The 20,774-nt window shown below is 35.1% G+C and overlaps 2 protein-coding genes across 2 annotated transcripts; both read right to left on the bottom strand.

The window, feature by feature from the left end:
* Nucleotides 1-599: 599 nt before the first annotated feature.
* LOC132620083 (uncharacterized) lies at nt 600-1,360 on the bottom strand. The gene is made up of 3 exons (XM_060334799.1): nt 1,052-1,360; nt 751-961; nt 600-619 (listed from the first exon to the last, which is right to left on the bottom strand). The coding sequence occupies exons 1-3, from the start codon at nt 1,358-1,360 to the stop codon at nt 600-602; spliced, it is 540 nt and encodes a 179-aa protein (XP_060190782.1).
* Nucleotides 1,361-14,455: 13,095 nt separating this feature from the next.
* Nucleotides 14,456-15,962, bottom strand: LOC132618244 (protein BRICK 1). The gene is made up of 2 exons (XM_060333302.1): nt 15,688-15,962; nt 14,456-14,857 (listed from the first exon to the last, which is right to left on the bottom strand). Exons 1-2 carry the CDS (start codon nt 15,818-15,820, stop codon nt 14,733-14,735), a joined length of 258 nt encoding a protein of 85 aa, XP_060189285.1. The 5' UTR covers nt 15,821-15,962; the 3' UTR covers nt 14,456-14,732.
* Nucleotides 15,963-20,774: the final 4,812 nt, after the last annotated feature.

The raw sequence follows: 20,774 nt of genomic DNA on the forward strand, positions 1-20,774 counted from the left end.
TTTTGTTCAGCGCGTTCGCGCTGTATTGGCCCTTTGGCCCATTCTAAGCCGTCTACAGTTTTTGGTAACGCAAAAATTTTCCGGGGTGTAACACCACTGGCGCCGAATCCTAAAATATGAAAAAAATGAAATAATAAGTACTTTAAATGATCAAATATGTATATTAAATATTGACCTTATATTGAATAAAACTAATTTTAATTAAAAGCTTACATGTGGCTCGACAATCACATGAGAAGATATCGCTGGCTCGGCAGGCCCATGAGAAAATGCCTGAGTGGGTGGCTCTGGTGGACCCGTTGGCGCCGAATCCTAAAATATAAAATAGTACTAAATAATGAGTAACATATATATGTTTAAAATAAATAATTTAAATGAACAAATAAATATTTTAAATACTAATCGGGATCAAAAACTCATCGAAGTCAAGAATCCGGGCTCCCTCTAAATTCCTCACAGGCCGCTCATCAGCTAATGAAGCGCTTAACGCCGCCCAATCAACGTTATCACGCTCCTCCATGTATGCATTCTGGCTCGGCTGTGATGAAGACCCGGGTATCTCAGCAAGTAAGAGCCCCGGCGTAAACGTCTGTGAGTCCCTAGGTGAGCTGCCACCGGCCTGGAAGGGTTGCGGATGGACTAGACCGTGAACGTCCTTTGGAATGGGATCAGCCTCATCCGCCTCATCTACCAAATGGTGTCCTACACCACCAGGTCCTCTAGCAGCAGCGCCGCGTCCTCCGGTAGCACGGCGTCCTCTGCCAGCACGGCCTTCTCCTCTTGGAGCACCCGGTGCTGCCTGATACTCAGCCTCCGGAATAGGCTCCGCCATGCGCCTAATCTCGCCTGCCTGCCGGATACCATCCTCAGAAATCCTAACCATCTCCGCGGCAAGCCCCGCAAGCCCAGGGTAAGGCATATGCTCTAACCCCAAGATGCGTAAACGCTGTACGGCCACCAGCTGCATTTGTGTTTAACAGAAACAAAAAAAGTTTATTTTTAAAACGTAACAATTAATGAAATTAGATAAATCTAAATACGATAAACTTACCAATGCCTCGTACTGCCCCGCGAGTGCTGAGTATCCTACATCCCTAGGGGGACGCAAAGCTGGGTTGCCGATCAATCGGCATGTGATCTGATGATACCAGCGCATGTAATGCTCAATGGGAGTCAAATGGCCGACCACCGCTAAAGTGCCCAACCTGTTCTCCCAACGGTGGAGCTGGACATCCATGAAAGCCAAAAAATCATCATCAACAGCAACCCGATCGTCCCGCTGGTAATGTCGGAGCTCATGACGGACATCAGGGGGTATACTCTGTGTATGCCCAAACTGTCGTAAGACACGCTCGGGCATGTGATCCTCTACGATGTCCAGGTGTATCAATGAACACCGCGACCTCCAAACCCCCTGACCTGCCCTATAGAAGGGGGGCAAACCATCTAATATAGCAGCGTACGACGTCCATATAAATAGCTGCATAACATATAAATACAAATCAGTGATCACCAAGTAGAAAAGACGTTTAATTAAATTATTAATGTAAATTTAAATTGTTTTACCGCATCGTCCGTCATGTGATCAAGCTGGTCCCGGAATGGAAGAGTATTGTGGTGCGTATCGACATCCCGGTCAAAATCCGCTGTCCACCTCCTCGCATAAGGCATGTCAATCTCGAGGTGATGCCTAGGTACGAGCTGAAAAGGCAGCATCCTCTCCCACGCCCATAACTGTAAGCGATATTAGAAAATATGATTTTTTTTAGTTGTCCTTTCAAGAGGTTTGTTGACATTAAAGGAACGCACACTTAAAATATTACCTGGAGAAGAGCAAAAAATCCACACACATCTCTGACAGCACCAATAGACGCTTGGCACAGGCATCTGTAAAGATACGCCAAAACAGCACCGCCCCAGCTGTAGTCTCCCAAGCGGTCCAGATGCTTCAAGAAAACCAAGTAACGTAAACTGACAAAGGCACCCGATGAATTCGGGAACAAGATGCCCCCGAATATAATAAGCAGGTACAAACGGGCATGACGATCAACATCGTCCTGCGGGGTGCCGTCGTCAACCTGATCCAGACCCTCCAAATAAGTGCAGAGTGCACTAAGCTGAACCTGACTCTGTCCCGATATCTAGGCCGCGGCATCAGGCACGAAGTGGGTGAGCCTAGTCAACTCTGTCACCCACGTCTGACCAGGAGGAGGCTTGTACCGAGTGTACAGTGGCTCTCCATCTACCCGCAATCCAAAAAGAACCTCTACATCCTGAAGTGTAATCGTGGCCTCACCAGTGCGAAGATGGAAGGTATGTGTCTCTGGCCTCCACCGCTCAACCATGGACGTGATGAGCGCCCAATCATGCTGTACCCGACCAACGGACACGCAACGGTAGATGCCGCCCCGAAACAATAACTCCAACACGCGAGGGTGTGGGGGGTGCTCGCGTAAAAGAGCCTACGCTCTCTGCAGCCTACGGGGACGGAGCCTAGTAGATATTCCTATAGTACCGGCCCATAATAACTCTAACCTATGATTGTCTTGCAAAGACAATACTGATCTATCAGTGGGCCCCGGGTGAACAGCGGGCCCCGGGTGATCATCGGGCCCAGGGGGAACATTCAGATCCATGAAAGAGTCCGGTCTGTACAAACTAAATTAGTCATTATTCTTGAAATAAAAGATAAATTATATTAACTAATCAAAATTCAGCAATAATATTTGTTTGGAACTCTATTTTGAATATGTGATATATTTTTAGTTGACCAAATAGCCAACACAACTACAATAAAATTAAACTAAAAGAGTATATTTGTCGACCACATATTTTCCTATAAACTTTACATTTTTTTCGTTAGCTTATGTATTTATGAAAAGAAGAACTTTAACTATTCTTTTTAAGATAATCTTTTTTTATTTAACATATATATTCACGCTTTTAAAATTATATAGATTAACATTTCATAATCGTTTACAACTTGTTTGGATGGTTGTTACCTATTGTATTATATTATGTTGTTAGTTTAAATAAAATGTTTGCTTTGATTGCTACTTTAATTTTATTGTTATGTAACGACGAAAGGTTCTATTTTATGTAATCACTGATTTGGTCCTATACAATACAACACAATACGATAAATGTCAAAACAATACATAACAATCATCCAAACAAAGTGTTAACAACATAATAATTCATTACCTATCAACTTCTTTCAATTCAAAAAGAATATTTAACAAATACTCAATTAACAAAATAATAATTCATTAACAATTCATAAATAATTAACCAAATTAACAACTCATAAACATATAACAAATTAACAATTTATAAACATTTAACAAATTAACAATTCATAAACATTTAACAAATAATGAATTAAACAATAAAAAAAACGGAACAGTGGCTAAGCCACTGCCCCGCCTGATCAAACAAAAAAAAAACGAAATTTGTTTTTTTTTTTTTTGGAATTTAACGACGATTAAATGTTAAACATGCATGCAATATAATGTATATAACAAAATAATAACAAAAGTTCATAGTAGAAAACCTTAATCGAAGATTTTTTGTAGAGTTATTTTAATCGAGTTGTACGCCGCTTTTTCTCAAAATTCGAATTTAGAATCTTGCTCCTTGACTTGAATATACCGAGAATCTAAACTTTCCGGACGAAATTTAATAGAAAACGACGTTTTTAAGATGTGGGGACCACCTTGGCTCGCCTCCAATGGCGTTTTCAATTTTTTTTTTGACACTGGAGGGACCAGTGATGGAACCCGATCGGGTTTTAGTGGAGTGATATAGCGCATTATTTTACTGCGCTATAGGAGAGAGACAAACTCTTATAACACAGTATTTTACTGCGCTATAGGTGAGAAAAAGTTTTGTATAGCGCAGTAAAATACTGCGTTATAGCACTTAACGGCTCCGTCTCCATCAAGTGCTATAGCGCAGTAAAATACTGCGCTAAAGATACTTTGGTAACTTTTTTTTTTGTTGGGATATTTTGGTTCAAAATATTTTTTTTGAGGGCATTTTGGTTCCGGACACCCCTAGGAGCAACATACTTCCGTCAATGATCGGACTTTGCCAAGCAGTTGCAGATCATGAATAAATTACGATTTGTCCAAAGTCAGAACATAAAGATTATGTTGTGCATGGTGCTCATATTTGCTGTGGTACCCACACTTTATCCGAGAAAAAAAAATTACCCTGCCAATTAAGAGATATATTTCAATTACTAGCAAATTATGCCCGTGCAATGCACGGAGCCCAACTTGATTAATTTTGTTATTCACTTTAATTAATCTTTATGGTTTGTATATTTTGCAAAGGATATCGCGATTCTCCTTAGTGAGTTTCCTCTTAATTTCTCAATTGTTGTTAAGATTTATCTTATTTTGATTATGTTTGCCTTTTTTTATATTTAGTAAGTTGACAATTCAAATATCCTACATGTCAAGTTTACAATCACAAGATTCAAAGGATATTTTATTATATTATACACATTTTTAATTTAAAACCACAAGATTCAAAAATCTATCTTTATTTCTTAAATTTCGTGTCTAGTCAAACTTAGACACTTAAATTGAGACAGTGGGAGTATATGCCAAATGAAGGAAATGAAAGGACAATTGAGACACTGCGTTAGATCTAATTAACAAAGAAATTTGTAGAATAAACTCACCAAAATTAATAGCAAAACTCTAATTTAAACAGGGAAAATGAAAGAAAATCTCAAACTCAGAGTACCAACTATATGAACTACCAAGCAGCCCAGAGAAAAATCAGATCGAGCGAGTGAAGACCGGAGAAGTAGAAGAAAGGTTGAGAGACCACCAGAATAGTGAAGAAGAAAAGGCATTACTCACATTAGTTAGTTTTTATGGTTTGTATATTTTGTAAAGGACACCGCGATTCTCCTTAGTAAGTCTCCATATTTTGTTTTTTTTTCCCTCTTATTTTTCCCCTTAATTTCTCAATTGTTGTTAAAATTTGTCTTATTTTGGCTATGTCTGCCTCTTTTTATATTTAGTAAGTTGACAATTCAAATATCCCACATGTCAAGTTTATAATCACAAGATTCAAAGGATATTTTATTATATTATACATATTTTTAATTTAGAACCACAAGATTCAAAAGTCTATCTTTATTATCTTTATTTCATAAACTCCATGTCTAGTCAAATTTAGACACTTAAATTGAGACAGAGGGACTATATGCTAAATGAAGGAAATGAAATGACAATTAAGCCCCCGTTTGGCCATAAGAATTATTCACTTTATTCCGGAAATTTTTTTCACTTTTTTTTTGGAATCAGCATTTGGCCATGAGAATTCCGAATACAACTTGAAGTTGTATTCCAAAATACCAAAAACTCAAAAAACTTGTTTTTCAAAATATTTCGCTTTTTTCACCTTTTTACAACTATATTTCACCAAAAAACTACAATTTCAAAAACTATAGCCAAACACAACTCCAACTCCAAAATTCCAAAAAAAGTTAATTTTTTTTTTTTTTTGTATCTATGGACAAATGGGGCCTAAGACACTGCGGACACGTAGGAACTTAAAAAATAAGCACACAAGAGTTAGAATTAATATTAAACTTCTGAAATATATACGCGTTAGTCCCTGCCTAGAGTACAATTTCATGTGTTTTCTATAATGGAGTAATAAAATGAAGTGTAGAAGTAAAGAAATATGATAACGTAAAAGTGGAATACACGTGTACAGAGAATAGGTGGCAAAACAAGTATTAGTACTTGTTAAATGAAGTGGACCCACAACGGAAAACAAAAAGGAAAGAAACCAAGAACAATTGAAATAAGTCCAAATTTAGTGTACTCAGACAACTTTTTGTACAATTTGTCAATGTTGTGTTCGTCCTCCTTAGCCACTTATATATAATACTACCAAAGAATTGCAAAGAAGAATAAAATAAGCAACAAAATGGAAAGCTAAATATCAAAGCAAAGAGCAGCAATGAAAAAATTAAGAGGAGAAGCTATTAAGCGAAGAAGCAATCCAAAAATGAAACTTCTTAATGAGTCTCCATATTCTGTTTCTTTTCCTCTTATTTTTTCCTTAATTTTTCAATTGTTGTTAAAATTTGTCTTATTTTGGTTATGCCCGCCTCTTTTTATATTTAGTAAGTCGACAGTTCAAATATTCTATATGTAAAATTTATAATCACAAGATTCAAAGAATATATTTTATTATATTATACACACTTTTAATTTAGAACCACAAGATTCAAAAATCTATTTTTATTGTCTAGTCAAACTTAGACACTTAAATTGAGGCTGAGGGAGTATATGTCAAATGAAGGAAATAAAAGGACAATTGAGACACTGCGGACACGTGAGGACCTAAAAAGTAAACACACAAGAGGTAGAATTAATGTTAAATTTCTGAAATGTACACATATTAGTCCTTGCTTAGAGTACAATTTCATGTGTTTTCTCTAATAAAGTAATAAAATGAAGGTAAAAGTGAAATACACGCGTAAGTATTTGCTGAAGAAAACCCCTAGAAATCAAGGGAAGAGGTGTTATGTGGCAAATTGATGGAAACATGATTTGTGAGTTATACAGTACAGTTGTGTATAAAGAGGCACAACAAATTCAATGACCAATGAGATTGGTCCAAGTTTATAGTACAATTGACATTACTCCTAGTACAATAATTGATAGCAGTGATCGTACCTCTTTCACGCTTATATATAATAGAAATTTGTAGCAACAGAATGTAGAAATAATGTATTAATCAAACCAATACAAGAATACCAGGAGAGATCGACTATTCAGCAACAAAATAAAAGCTTAGGCATACAATAAAATAACATCCAATATCTTAGAACAATACAAGTAATTTTTGGTCTAGACACCACAACATGCTGAATTCCATATTTATCAAGGTCGCCATAAAAGTAGTTGTTCGCCAAGTACCTTCTCAATGACCTTATCCAAGTCCGACATGCAAATAATATCACTCACTGTTAAAAAAAGGTGTCACGACCCAAAAATGATCGCCGTGATGACTACTATTCCCAATCCGATAGGTAAGCCAAGCCAATTAACCACCGATTCAATTAAGTAAATTAAGCAATAAGAATAAAGAAATATGTTGAATATCCAAATTCTAAGTCTTTTATAATAAAGAAGTGCAGAGACAATCAAAAACACCCAATACAAGAGCCACTACGAAATAAAAGATACAAGTATGATATCCACTAATACACTGTCTGAATACAAAGGAAATATAAGAATTTGAGATTCAACAAATATTACAGAATAGCTATTTGGTTACCTTGTTGCACATATTAGGGGAAATTCCGGTCAAGATATTTCGATTTTTGTCATTCATCTTTGAAATTTTGAAAAGCCAATGGACATTATTCAAACCTTGATGGATAATAATTCTTCGATAATAAATATTTCTATCGTATCTCTACCAAAGACCATAAGTAAGTCTCTGGATTTTTATTTAGATTTTTCTTTTCAATACTGTTGCTCCTACTACAGTACGAAGTCTAAAAAGAATTGACTTGGATTTAGACACTACATTAGCAATGGGATGCTGCGGCCAATGTGAAGTACAGAAAGGACATACTACATGTAAAGGATGTTACACTGCTGCTTGGTGGAGAAAAATATAATTAGAGGTTTTATTGGCAAGTAACCCATTCGCTTTTCAACAGATTTAAATTATATATATTGACAATGTTCAAAAAAAATGACACGTGGTACCCCCAAAAGTATCCTGTCTTAAACATTCGTACCCGCTTAATAAAATCCTTAAAAAAATATCTTAACTTGAAAAAAATTCGTTAGGAAGAACTTTTATTGCCCGTTAGGCATAAGTTTTAGTTTTTACCTATGATGCAGAACTTGTGATTAATTGAGCAGGTTCGATATCTTGAAATATCCTGAACTTCTGCCTCATAAGCAAAACTACTTTATATCCACAACTAAGGGTATACATGGACCGGGTTGGTTCGGATTTTTTAAACACCAAACCAAACCAATTGCGTCGGGTTTTTAAATTTATACACCAAACTAAACCAATAAAATTCGGGTTTTTCAACCTCGGGTTTTTCCGGGTTATTCGGTTTCCTCGGATTTTTCGGGTTTCTTTTCGGAATAGTTTTGATACAAAACATACAACTATACAATTAATGTATTTCATAGGAAAATAACACAAAATGTGAGAAGAGTGATGCCATTGTATTAAAATATTCAACAAAAGATAATAAAATCGGTTAAAACAAATATTGCTAATTAATAAGCCATAAAGAAAATGACCATAATCTAAAAATATTAAGTCACGCTAAAATAAGTACGGCTAATAAGTATTAATTACATGACAAGAAAAAAACTTAAATTATATATTTTCATTCTCTAAACCAATTATGCAAAATTAAAGAATAGATATCCAACATTATTGTCATTCCTAGTGGTAAATTGAATTTCTTTTGTTAGTATTAGTCTTGAGTTAGTTTTAGTTTGGACTTTATATGAGTTACTAATATCCATAGGATATAAAACTTATTGACATTCAAAATCCTAAGTTCAAACTTGAATAATATGATAATAGATTAAAAAACTACTAAAAAATTTAAGAAATATTTATAAATATTACATTACAAATAAATATTTTTATGTATAAAATATTTTTAAAATTGAATACATGTAATGTCAGATTGGTTTGATTCGGTTTGACTTTTCTTTAGCTAAAACCAAACCAAACCAATTATGATCGGGTTTATTTTTCCAACACCAAACCACTAGTCGGGTTTTTTTCTCGGTTTGACTCGATTTATCGGTTTAGTGCGGTTTGTCGGTTTACTTTGTACACCCCTATCCACAACTTATGCCCGATAGTCGATAAAAGCTTTGCCTAGCTTATTTTATGAAGCGGAGGATATTTTTTAAAATTTTTGTTAAGTGGAGCCAAAAAATATAGACCATACCTTATGGAAGCCATTTGAGAACTTAACCCTGACAATGTAAAAAAAAAGTTAAATTATAACATTTGATAGTGTGAAGAAGGTATAAGTCAACCACCATAATGTGTTAGTTACTATTCATGCTATGCATAAAACTTGAACTCCCTGTAAGGAGGAAACTCAGTAGTTTGTCTTTTGAATCATGTTGAAATTCTTTTGGCAGTGCAACTGTTTATATGAAGATGGCATTCCTAACCAAAAAGAAAACCTGATCTGAGAATTTACTATTTGAGAGAATAATGATCTAACTCGAGATTCATAATGTGATTATGCTATCTCATTTGAAAATGGGCCAGTGGATAATCTTGGTTTAGATTTCAAATATTGCCCGAAAGGCCATAAAATGTTAACGTCTGCGTAGGAGGATTCATAAAAGTTCCAAAAATGATATCTTCTGCTGGCTTTTAAAGGCTAGAGGGTGAATCACTTGAAATAACCAGATACAGATCTTGAAAATGCTAGAAGTGCCTAATGGGTTAAAGGTTGGCTAGGGAAGAAAACAGACTGGACTGCCAAATTAGTAGTCCACACATTTGTGTTCAACTCGTGTCTCGATTGGCAAACGAACTGGGGTTTGGAACTGGAGAGTAGTTGCACTACTCTCACTTCAGTGTAGACAGCAATCATGGAGAGTAATTGAATTCTTATGTTGTTGGTTGATAAGAAATCATTTGTTTGATGAGGGTGGTGTCCAGGCATGAGGTACCGGCTACCGTACCCACTACCTTCCACCAATCCATGTATCGGGTAACTCTATCCACCAAAACTTAGGCTGATGAAAAAAAATCACATTATGTTTTTGCCTCACTGGAATTTGAACCTGAGACCTCATGGTTCTCAATTCATTGACCACTAGACACACCCTTGGGTGCGGTCGATAAGAAATAATTTGATGGAACATCATTGCAACTGAACTACAACATCCACTGTTACCTCCTTCAGCAGCATTCCTTTGACAGACTTTGTATCCCACTGGCCACTGCATTGCCTTCTCTGTATCATAGCTAGATCACTTCTCGCGTTCTTCACTGCACACATTAGTTGCTAAGAGTTGTAAACTTCTTCTCTTTCTAAATTCCTGCCACTGGCTAGCAGGCTACCACACTCAGACTTCTACTTTTAGTGTGTGGATAACAAGGCTACTGCACCCATCCTGTCTTAAAGTGTCAGCAAGTACAAAGCTGTTATGTTCCAGGAGAAAGAAATCACACCCCCTCTTGACCAGCTGATGTTTCAAAGAAGATAAATGCATCTCTTGAAATAAGAACAAACATATAGAGTTGCAAACCAACATAGTGCTGCTCATTTAAAAATATATACTTATGTTGACTGCTTAACTAATTGCAACTTTGCATAACTTTATCCACATAATAACATATAAGTGTCCTCTTTGATACTCAGGTCAAACCTAATCGTAGGAACTCAAGAGTTGAAGAAATTATGTATCCAGGTATTAGGGAAGGTGCTAGGCTGAAGAAATGTGGACAGTGGTGTTTACCAACCATGCATGGCCATAATTGTAAGAGAGCTTGAGGATACCATGATCATAGAAAATAATGCATCAGAAAATGAAGTCCATAGAGAGCTTTGGAGGATCTAAACATTTCTCTATAGAAAGGTCCAATAACCTTCCACCCACTAAATTTCACATAGGACCATTCACCACCTCTTGAGCCGAGGGTCTCTCGGAAACAGCCATCCTACCTTGGTAGGAGTAAGGTCTGCGTACATTATACCCTCCCCAGACCCCAAGATGTGGGATTTCACTGGGCTGTTGTTGTTGTTGTTGTTGACCATTCACCACCTCCTTTCAAAACCAGCTCCTCCACCGCCAAGATAATTGTTCAGCAGAAGGAAGCCGGCTGTAGCAATATATAACAGATTCGGGTACGAAGTTTTTCAAATAAATAATTACTCCTCAAATTCTATTGACTTAAAGTCATCCCTTGTTTATTCAGGGAAGAAGATTCTAATATGTAATAGAGCTTCCAAATAAATGCCTTCTAGTAGTTTATTTTATTTTTTGATAAGGTAAGGTAAAAATGCCATCTAGTAGTAAAGTTCAAGCATTGGTGTTTTTTAAGCATGGCATAAGAACTCGTGCAGCTTGGGAGAGAATAGTACTCCGTCCACTACATGAGCCATTCAACTACTGAAGCATTAATCTATCGAAGATTAAGATTAAATTTAAGGCTCATATCAATGAAGCCAACATGCCAAACCTGATAAATGGCATTGCTTCTTTTTCACATGAAAATGAAAAGAGTAATTTACTCTAATCACCCCTCATGATGTAACCATGTATTTTAAAAGATTGTGCAGCAGCTCATCGTTTACTAAGGGTTTATTCTTCCATGATAACGATGGCATGCGTACTTTGAAGATTATATCAGATGAGTTAAGACCAGTTAACAGAAACCTAGGCAGAAAGGTGATATAAGTGCCTGGGTCATACAGCATGATAGAGTTCTTGATTATTCCCTGTACGCATGCAGTATCAACTATCAAGTCCAAGGAGTCCCTCTCTCAAACCCACTTTGGGGCAATATTCAAACAGCATTTCCTGAACTAACATAGATATTGTAGGAGGGGAAGAAAATTTCACTAGTAGGAGATGCCAAAACTGTAAACCAGCTCGATTTAGAAATACTCCAACCCTGATGAACCATCAAGAGAAAATTGAAATAGCTCAATCACCTCAGCATCTCTTTTTTATACAATACGTAAAATAAACCAGCCGGTTTGAACTTGTCACATTGCCAGTCTAAAGTTCGGATAAAGGAGGAGAATTGTGGTCGGTTGACGGCTAGCAAAACGCTAGTCATTATATGATGAACCCTCACATGTTACTAAGGATTAATATAACTGACCTTAACTAGTTTGGAATTGAGGCGTAGATGATGTTATTGTTGCAAAACAACAATAAAAGATGCAGACCAGTTAACATAAGATGGATAGACAGAACAAGTTCATGTAAAAGTTCCAGGCATCTTGCCCGTAAGGTGCTAACTTTCTTTTATTTTTATTTTTTATTGTGGTGTTAAGTTTCAGAAGGTTTTTTTTTTTTTTTTGAGAGGGTAACAGTAAGTTCCAGAAGATTTAAATAAATAAAATCACATAATGAGGGAACAAATGAGGTTGGGATGAATGAATGAACTTATAGTGATTCAAGAGCGTTACTGAGATCCCAAAAAAACAAGTTTCATGTCTATGTAAAACTGAGATATGTGTGATAGACAAGAAGACAATGTGATCCAGCTGAAGAGCTGATTAGAAAGCAGCTTGATTCAAGGTGTTTCTGGATTGGAGATCTGAGAAATTGGTTGTTGATAAATTATCTGTTTTTTTTTTTTTTTTTTTTTTGACCAGAGATGAATTATCTCAGATAAAAGCAACTAGAATTAAGAGTTATTACTATACCATATTCCTATAAGTCCATTACAAATTAAACAGTGGTATAATCTTATAACTTTATAAGAATAAGGCTTAAAACCTAGATAGCCCCTTAAACTTGGCACCTTGGACACCTTAACTTTGCTAGTGACTAGATAGACACTTTAACACATCAAAAGTGTATCTTGTGAATACTCGTATCCATAAAATCAAGAGAGTGAAGCTCACTTCCTATTAATGTGTCAAATAAACCAATTAATAAATGACACGTGTATTTTCAACGAAAAACGATTGATAAGTGTAACTTAAAATATTTAAAAATACAATTTAAAAAATAAAAGAAAGATAAAACCTGCTCCCCTCCGCAGACTGTCTCTTCCCTGGGTGTTAGTTTTCAAGTTTTTAATTAGATATTTTTGAGGTCTCTACTGATTTGCCTATCTAAATCTGAAGCGTGCTTCTAGTTTTGGTACGGGAGATGAAAAAGTAGATTTAGGGGAAGGAATGGAAATGAATTTTGAGCGGAGAATTGGAAGGATTTTATTAAAAAGGGATGAAGGAGGTGATTGTAGCGGTGGATTGTTTGATCGGAGAGTCCATTTTTTTTGGTCGGGTGCTTGCCGGAGGTTGGAGGTGATGACTTGAAATTTTAGGGTCTTTTTCCCAAAATAAATAAAATGAACAATAAGAGTGAAAAATGCTCTCACGCGCTCAAAACAGGCTGTGAGACACATTGTTTGCCACATCACACATTTGTGTTCAAGAGACACACTTTTGTCAAGTTAAAGTGTCCATCTGGTCACTAGCAAAGTTAAAGTATCTAACTTACAAATGGTGCCTAAGTTTAAGGGGCTATCTAGGTATTTAGCCTAAAAATAAACACTGCTCAACCTAAGCTCAGAGCCTGGTTGTTAGTATGAAGAAGGCAAGGGAAAAACATGTAAACTGTAATACTCATCATCCTTTTTCATAGATAAATCAACCATGTTACCAATAACGAGTCTGGAAAATAGCTGCATGGTATATGGCCAGCAAGCTATTTCATTGAATCTGACATTTCATTAGGTTAAATTCTGTATTGAAAACAGTTATCAAAAAATAAAACAAGAATGAGATTCTTGTTGGGATTAAGGCTTAGTTGATGTTACACTTTATTCCAATGTGTGACAGGAAGTCATTCTATTCTAGTTAAAGACGTCTAGTCCAAGTATACAACAACAACAACAACATACCCAATGAATCCCACAATGTGGGGTCTGGGGAGGGTAGAGTGTACGCAGGCCTTACCCCTACCTTAGGTAGGGAGGCCGTTTCCGGAAGACCCTCGGCTCAAGAAAAGGCATAGGAAAGGTTAGATACGGGCAAACAATTCAAAGCAATTATGAAAATGAAAACAACGAAAGTGAATAAGCCATGATAAATCATTCTGTGCAAACACATACTCGCAGAAATCAAGGAACAAGAAACTAAAGATCAATGCAGCTACTCACAAGAAAATTCACATAGCCAGACCAACTAGTTTGAGATTGAGCATAGCTGATTGATTGACCAACTACAAGAATCAGATTTCACATGATTGTAGATGGTAGTAGTATAGTAGTATATAACAAGTGAATAGAAGTTCTTTATTCTTTTTGAGAAGGTAAAGTAACTTTTATAAATAAACAAGGACAATAGGTGTGCTGTTACATTTGTACGATGTTTTCAGAAAACAAAAGACAACAAAAATATCCCCATCTAAAATCAAGAATATAAGAGGCCGATATCTAGCTGATTAACGTTCCAAGGAGTCCTATCTAGAAACCATGCAAGGAGATCGAAACGACATTACAGAAGATAGCAACATTTGCTTCATCTTAACTAGGCCATAAGACTAAGATGGTCTTGCAGAATTTATAACAACACCTTTGTCCCCTCAAATCAACTTCTCATTCCAATTCCACATGTTCACTATACAATCTCTATAGTGTATTAGCAGTAAACCAACTCCAGAGAATAGTAGTTTTGACAAGCTGAAAAATTAAACTAAAGAAACTGTAGATCCAATAGTTATGCAAACATTCAGCTACTAAATTCCACCAATCATTTCCACAAAAATTGCGACAAATTATTTACTATCCGAACATAATAGACTTGAATAGAGCGGAATCTTATACAAATTCATATAGCTAACCTAACTAATTCCGGATCGGGCCACATTTGATTGCTATTTCATAAAAATAAGGACTTTTCACAAACATGATCTCCAAAACAAAGCAATCTATTCATAACACATAAGTAAAGGTAGCTTACAGATAACAGAATATTAGGACAATGCTGCATCATTTCAAACATTAAACAAAGCTGGATTTGCAGTGGCTGTTCTAACTTGAACTTCAAGCAATTCTAAATGACGTTCCAGTGTATCAAGCTTCTCATTCAGTGTTGCCAATTTACTCTTAGTCGTTGCCTCTGAAAAAACACAACAAAATTCACCGCAAAAAGGTTTAAAAAAATAGGAATTCAACAAAAAGCCAAAAAATTCCCCTACGGAGATGTATGAGTTGGAGAACAAATTAAACTAGATCCAATAGGTATGCAAACTTTCCGCTACTCAAAATCACAAAAATTGCAGAAATTATCTACTATCGGAGTATAATGGACTTTAATAGAGGGAAATCTTATACAAATTCATATTGCTAACCTAACTAATTCGGGGATCGAGGTACATTTGATTGAGATTTTCATAAAATAAGGACTTTTCACAAATATGATCTCCAAAACAAATAATTTACTCTTCGCTGTTGCCTCTGAAAAATACAAGAAAATCAACCTCGAAAACGCTATTCTCTCCGTCCCAATGTCACATTTCTACTATTAGGAGCAACTTAACTTTATAATTTCTCTTTTACCCTTAATTATGAAATGATTTATAGTCACACCAATGTCTAAGGTTTGTTTTAGACCTCGTTCCTTTCTGACGTGTTTGGCCATGAGAATTATTCACTTTTTCCAGAAAATCTTTTCACTTTATTTGAAAATCAGCTTTTGGCCATGAAAATTAAAATTCCAAATGCAACCTAAAACCCTGTTTTTACTTACAATACATTCAAACAATCAAATATTCTTTGCAAAACTATAACCAAACACAACTCCAACTTCAAAATTTTCAAATAAAGTGAAAAGTATTTGATTTCTATGGCCAAACACCTACTTAAACTTCAAGTCAAACGGTGCCACATAAATTGGGACAACGGAGAATTAAAAAAGAGGAACTTAACCCTAAGGAGATGTGAAATTACCGAATTGGACGAGGAAATCGAAGAGTTTACGGACATTGAGGGAAATGTGAGATATAAATTCACGATTCTCCCAATCAGCTTGTACTGCTATCCCTACATTCACTGCGTTTGTTATTCCTCCTGCTCGTGCCATTTCTTGTGAACTGCTTTTCCGATTTGAGACTGAAAATTACAAAGAGATCTGGAAAGTCTACAGTTTTTTCAGAAAACAACCAAAATTGTCCTTTAACTTTTATATGAAGCACTAATAGTCCTCCATATTTGAAATATTGGAGCACTTTTAGTCACCTGCCTAAAGATAAATGATGACTTAGAGCCCGTTTGGATTGGGTTATAAGTTGGTCAAATCGAACTTATAAGCTATTTTTAATTTATTTGAGTGTTTGACAAAAATAAAAAATAGTTTAAATTAAGTTAAAAAGTGCTTAGATAAGTCAAAACTTAGAAGTTGCTTAACCCCAATTTTTTTTTTTTGTTGCTAAAAAGTCATTTTAGTTTGACCAACAACTTTATCCTTTTATCCCTTATATTTTCTGTTAATTTTAATACTACTCCTTAAGTATTTTTATCCAAATAAATAATTATTTATTTATAAAATAACTTTTAGCATTTAAATTTTTATTTATTTTTTTGAGCTAATCCAAAGAGGCTCTTAGTTGAGCAGCATCTCTTTTGGTTGATTGCTGTTTTCCACCTTTTGCTAATCTTGTCTTCAATTTTACTTTATTTTTTTGGTTCCTTTTCTTTGACTTTTGTTTTTGCTGCTACTCGTAATGTGTATTGTAAGTTTAAGAAAAATGATGGACATAGTGATTACCTTCTTATCTTCAAAGTCAAGCATTTCTAATTAAGAAAAATTGGGGGAATACACCGACTGCTCCTTAAATTTGCTAGTATATTTATTTAAACACTCGAATTATGATTTACTAGAAAACTTGCCCGCGCGAATCGCGCGGTTTAAAAAAAAAAAAAAACTTAACCCAAAATCAATATTTATTCTTCGATCAATGTTATATTCTCTATTCGTGTGATTCTTTTTGTCAAGAGTTCTTGTGTTGCTCGAATCTCCTAGCTACTTTCATGTTCTTTTTCTTTGTCATTATCCTTTTTATGTAGATGTGTTCTTTTTATTTATTCTCAGTGATATTAAGATGAATGAATGAAAAGATATTTTTCTACAAATTGAAGTTCGACATTTCCAGCTAAACAGTATCTCTTCGTATAAGGATGTCAATCTTTTATATAACTCATCAAACAAAATTTTATAATATTGAAATATTAAATTCTAAAAGACAATTTAGTTTACTAACTAATTTAGTTTACTAACTCACACTTTATACATCTATCATTAGAATTACTCTTCTTTCCTTATCTTGCAATGCATAACTTCACCTACATAAATTTTGATCTAATATAATCTTAGAAAAATATATAATATATAAACCTTTCTTTGCTCATTAGCTTTGGTTTAATCTCCTATAATATCATATAATTATGCAGTAAATGTTGCTATTTTCAAACGTTTAAATCAAATAAATGAGAATTTCAAAACTCACATGAAGTTATTTAAATGAAATAAGGTAATTAAGAAATACTATCGTATGCACAGAAAAAGTCATCTATCTATGCAATTATTGTTGGGTTAGCAAGACTTGAAGCGTTTGAAATGTCAACGGTTTAGTTTTTAAGGTTGAACGTATCACAAACATACCTGTAAAAGAAAATTTCGAACGATGTGAGGGGTAGTTCCAAAATATCTACAGAATAGTTGAATAGGAAAAGAAACTTGAAGAAAATATTCACACATATACAAAAAGAAAGCTAAATCTACAGGAAAAATAAATATTTGAAGAAACTTAGAAGGTTTTATTTGAAGAAACTTAGAAGGCTTACTCCATAAAGAAGACAATATATGCAATCAATTATTTTCGGGAACAAAGTATCCTGACAATTTTTAAAGACCCACCGATGCTTTCAACGTAACTGTATAGTACCATTTCTCAATTACAAAAATTGCCAATCCGTCGTACCTTTTAATCATCCAACATACGTAGTAAGAATCTTCTAAAGCATCCTAAATTAGAGAAAGAACATCTCAATTATCCACAGCACCAAACGCACAAATGCATGTATTTATAGTCAAATAGTGAGGGGAAGTTGAATAGAGCTGGTAATTGGTGAATATGAAGATGGTGAAAACATAAATTCTTGAGGATCAAATTTAACCGATAAACTATTTTTGATTTGATTTCAGGTAATTAAATTGTTTATATACATTAATCTACATTAATTATAGGGGAAAGGCTTACCTACATTCTTTTCTTTTTTCGGTGCTTTTAGACGTTTGGAGTTCTTGACTCTACAAATTCTTTGTAAACAGCAATGATCATACTACATCTTGGTGCCAAAAAGAAACAATTGTTGCGTTAATAAATTAGCAAAAAACTTCATAATTGTCTGCATTCAGTTTCTTTAGGAATAATTAAGAAAGTTAATGTGTAATTGATGTAGCATGTAATAAATGAATGAATAGGACAAAGAGAATTGAAAGAATGATGGGAAAAAGTCACCAGGATATAGAACGTGTGTATGGAATTTAATGTTAAATAATGAATGACATAAAGAAGGTGGACTTAAATTATTTTTTTCCAGATTTTTTGGACATCAAATAAGGTAAAACAATTAAAAAAAATGAGAAAAAAGATAAATAGAAATGGTGGTCAAAAAGAGGTGTCACATAGGATTGTTTATGCCTAGTTTTATATTATATATAGAATATAGATATAGATTTTAATTGAGCATCTGAACATATAGGGTGTGTTCGGTATGGAGGAAAACATTTTCTCAATTTTCTCATCTTCGTTTGGTCAAAAATTTTGAAAAACATTTTCTTTAGGAAAACAAGTTCCTCAAAAATAGGGAAAAATGACTTCCCTAATAAAAGTAGGGAAAACAAGTCTATAAGTACATTCCACCAACCACCCAACCCACTCCCCAACAACTCCCACCCCCACTCGCAATCAAACCCCACCCCCACCCATCCCCACGCTACCCACCCCTGCCCTACCCCTACCCCTCCCCAAAAAAATTAAATTTGTTTTGAAAAAAAAAGTTTTGAATTTTTTTTTTGCACCACCCCACCCCACACCTGCCCCACCCCCACTCCACCCACCCCTACCCCAAGCTCACCCCCCGCCACCCCACCCCCTCCCAAAAAAAATTTGTTTTGAAAAAAAAAAGTTTTGATTTTTTTTTGTTTTTTGCACCCCCCACCCCCCCCCCCCCCCAATTAATTTTGTTTTGATTTTTTGCACCACCCCTGCCTCTCCCCCAACCCCACCCCTCCCAAAAAAAAATTAATTTTGTTTTGAAAAAAAAAAGTTTTGAATTTTTTTTTTGCACCACCACCCCCCCCCCCCCCCCGCACCCCCTCCCAAAAAAAATTAATTTTGTTTTGAAAAAGAAGTTTTGATTTTTTTTTTATTTTGGTTTTTTGCTCCACCCTCACCCCCTTTCCCGACACCCCACCACCCCCCCCAAAAAAAATTGAGGGTGGGGGTGAGTGGTTGTGGGGGTTGGTGTGGTATGGGTCCACACCGGGGGGGGGGGGGTGAGCGGGGGATGTTGTGGTTTAGAAAATTTAGAAAAAAATAAAATACTTCAAAAAAAAATTAGGGGTGGGGAGTGGGGGTGGGGTTGGGGTGGAGTTGTGGGGCTTGGGTGGGTATTTTCCTGAAAATGTTTTCTACCAACCAAACGAACATGAGAAAATAAGTAAGAAATTCACTTATTTTCCGCTACCTAAACGAACATGAGAAAATAGGTAGAAATTCACTTATTTTCCAAGAACACATTTTCCAGGAAAACATTTTCTTTGGAAAACGTTTTCCTTCATACCGAACACACCCATAAGGAAGTGTTCATGTTAGACACTTTCAGGTTCATTTTTGGAAATGCTTCTGCGTGTATTTTGAAGCGCTCATATGGAGATAAGTTAACCACATAGAACATGTTATCTCATTTATTTACACACATCCGCCTTAATTGAATCATGTATGTGGTTTAGGAGTTATTCAAACGAACACATATAATGAAAAAAGGTGACATATTTTAAGTGGTTAACTTATTTACGTAATGGGTGCTTGAGAACACGCGTAAAAGTTTTTCAAAATTTGAGTCGAGAATGTCTATTAGGAACACTTTGTCACGCGTGGAGGTGCGTTGTCAAGTTCAAAAGATTGTGGATGTATTCCGCCTTTAATAGTAATGATCGTTCGAATTTAGATAGAACTGAATAAAAAAGGAATCTTAACCCTTTTTTTTAGTCGGGTGGCTGAATTGTTTTTTTGTACTTGCTAGTTGTAATCGTTTGTAATCGAATACTCAATATATAACAAGTATATAATCAGTTTATAATGTATACAGACAAAATATACACAAATTAACATGATTATATAAATTTATGAAGTGTTTTAGCTAGAAATAATATACTTATCATAAATAATGTTTTACGGACCATGACTGAAATTTTTTATGACTATGCTCAGAATTACAGTTTTGGGCCAAACACATCCTTAAACTATGTTAGCACTTTGTTATTTTGAATCGTTTTTGCCCAGCAAAAAATTATTCGCACCTAAAATGAATGCAAAATATGTGTTTGCATATTATTTTATTATAAATTTTGATTCATATACTATATTGTTACCTCATTTCATCATATAATAAGTTGACATAGTTTAATACATATAAAGCCTGAAAGAATAAATCACAATTTTATGTGTTCATATAAAGTTAATATACAATAATAACTAGGTACACGGTTAAATATTTATAAATATTCAAGTTAAGGGTCAAAAACACACCTCAAGTATCACTTTTTTTTTTAGTTTCCTACATAAACTATCAGGTGTGAGAGTTTCCTACCTAAACTATCACCAACTAGTATGCAAAACACACCTCAGCTATCGGTTGTTCACTTTTCCTACCTAAATTATCACTAACTAGTTTGCAAAACACCTCATTAAAAGTGAACAATTGATAGTTGAAGTGTATTTTGCAAACTAATTGGAGATAGTTTAGGTAAG

Source organism: Lycium barbarum, chromosome 11 (assembly GCF_019175385.1).
Source record: "Lycium barbarum isolate Lr01 chromosome 11, ASM1917538v2, whole genome shotgun sequence".
NCBI lineage: Eukaryota > Viridiplantae > Streptophyta > Magnoliopsida > Solanales > Solanaceae > Lycium > Lycium barbarum.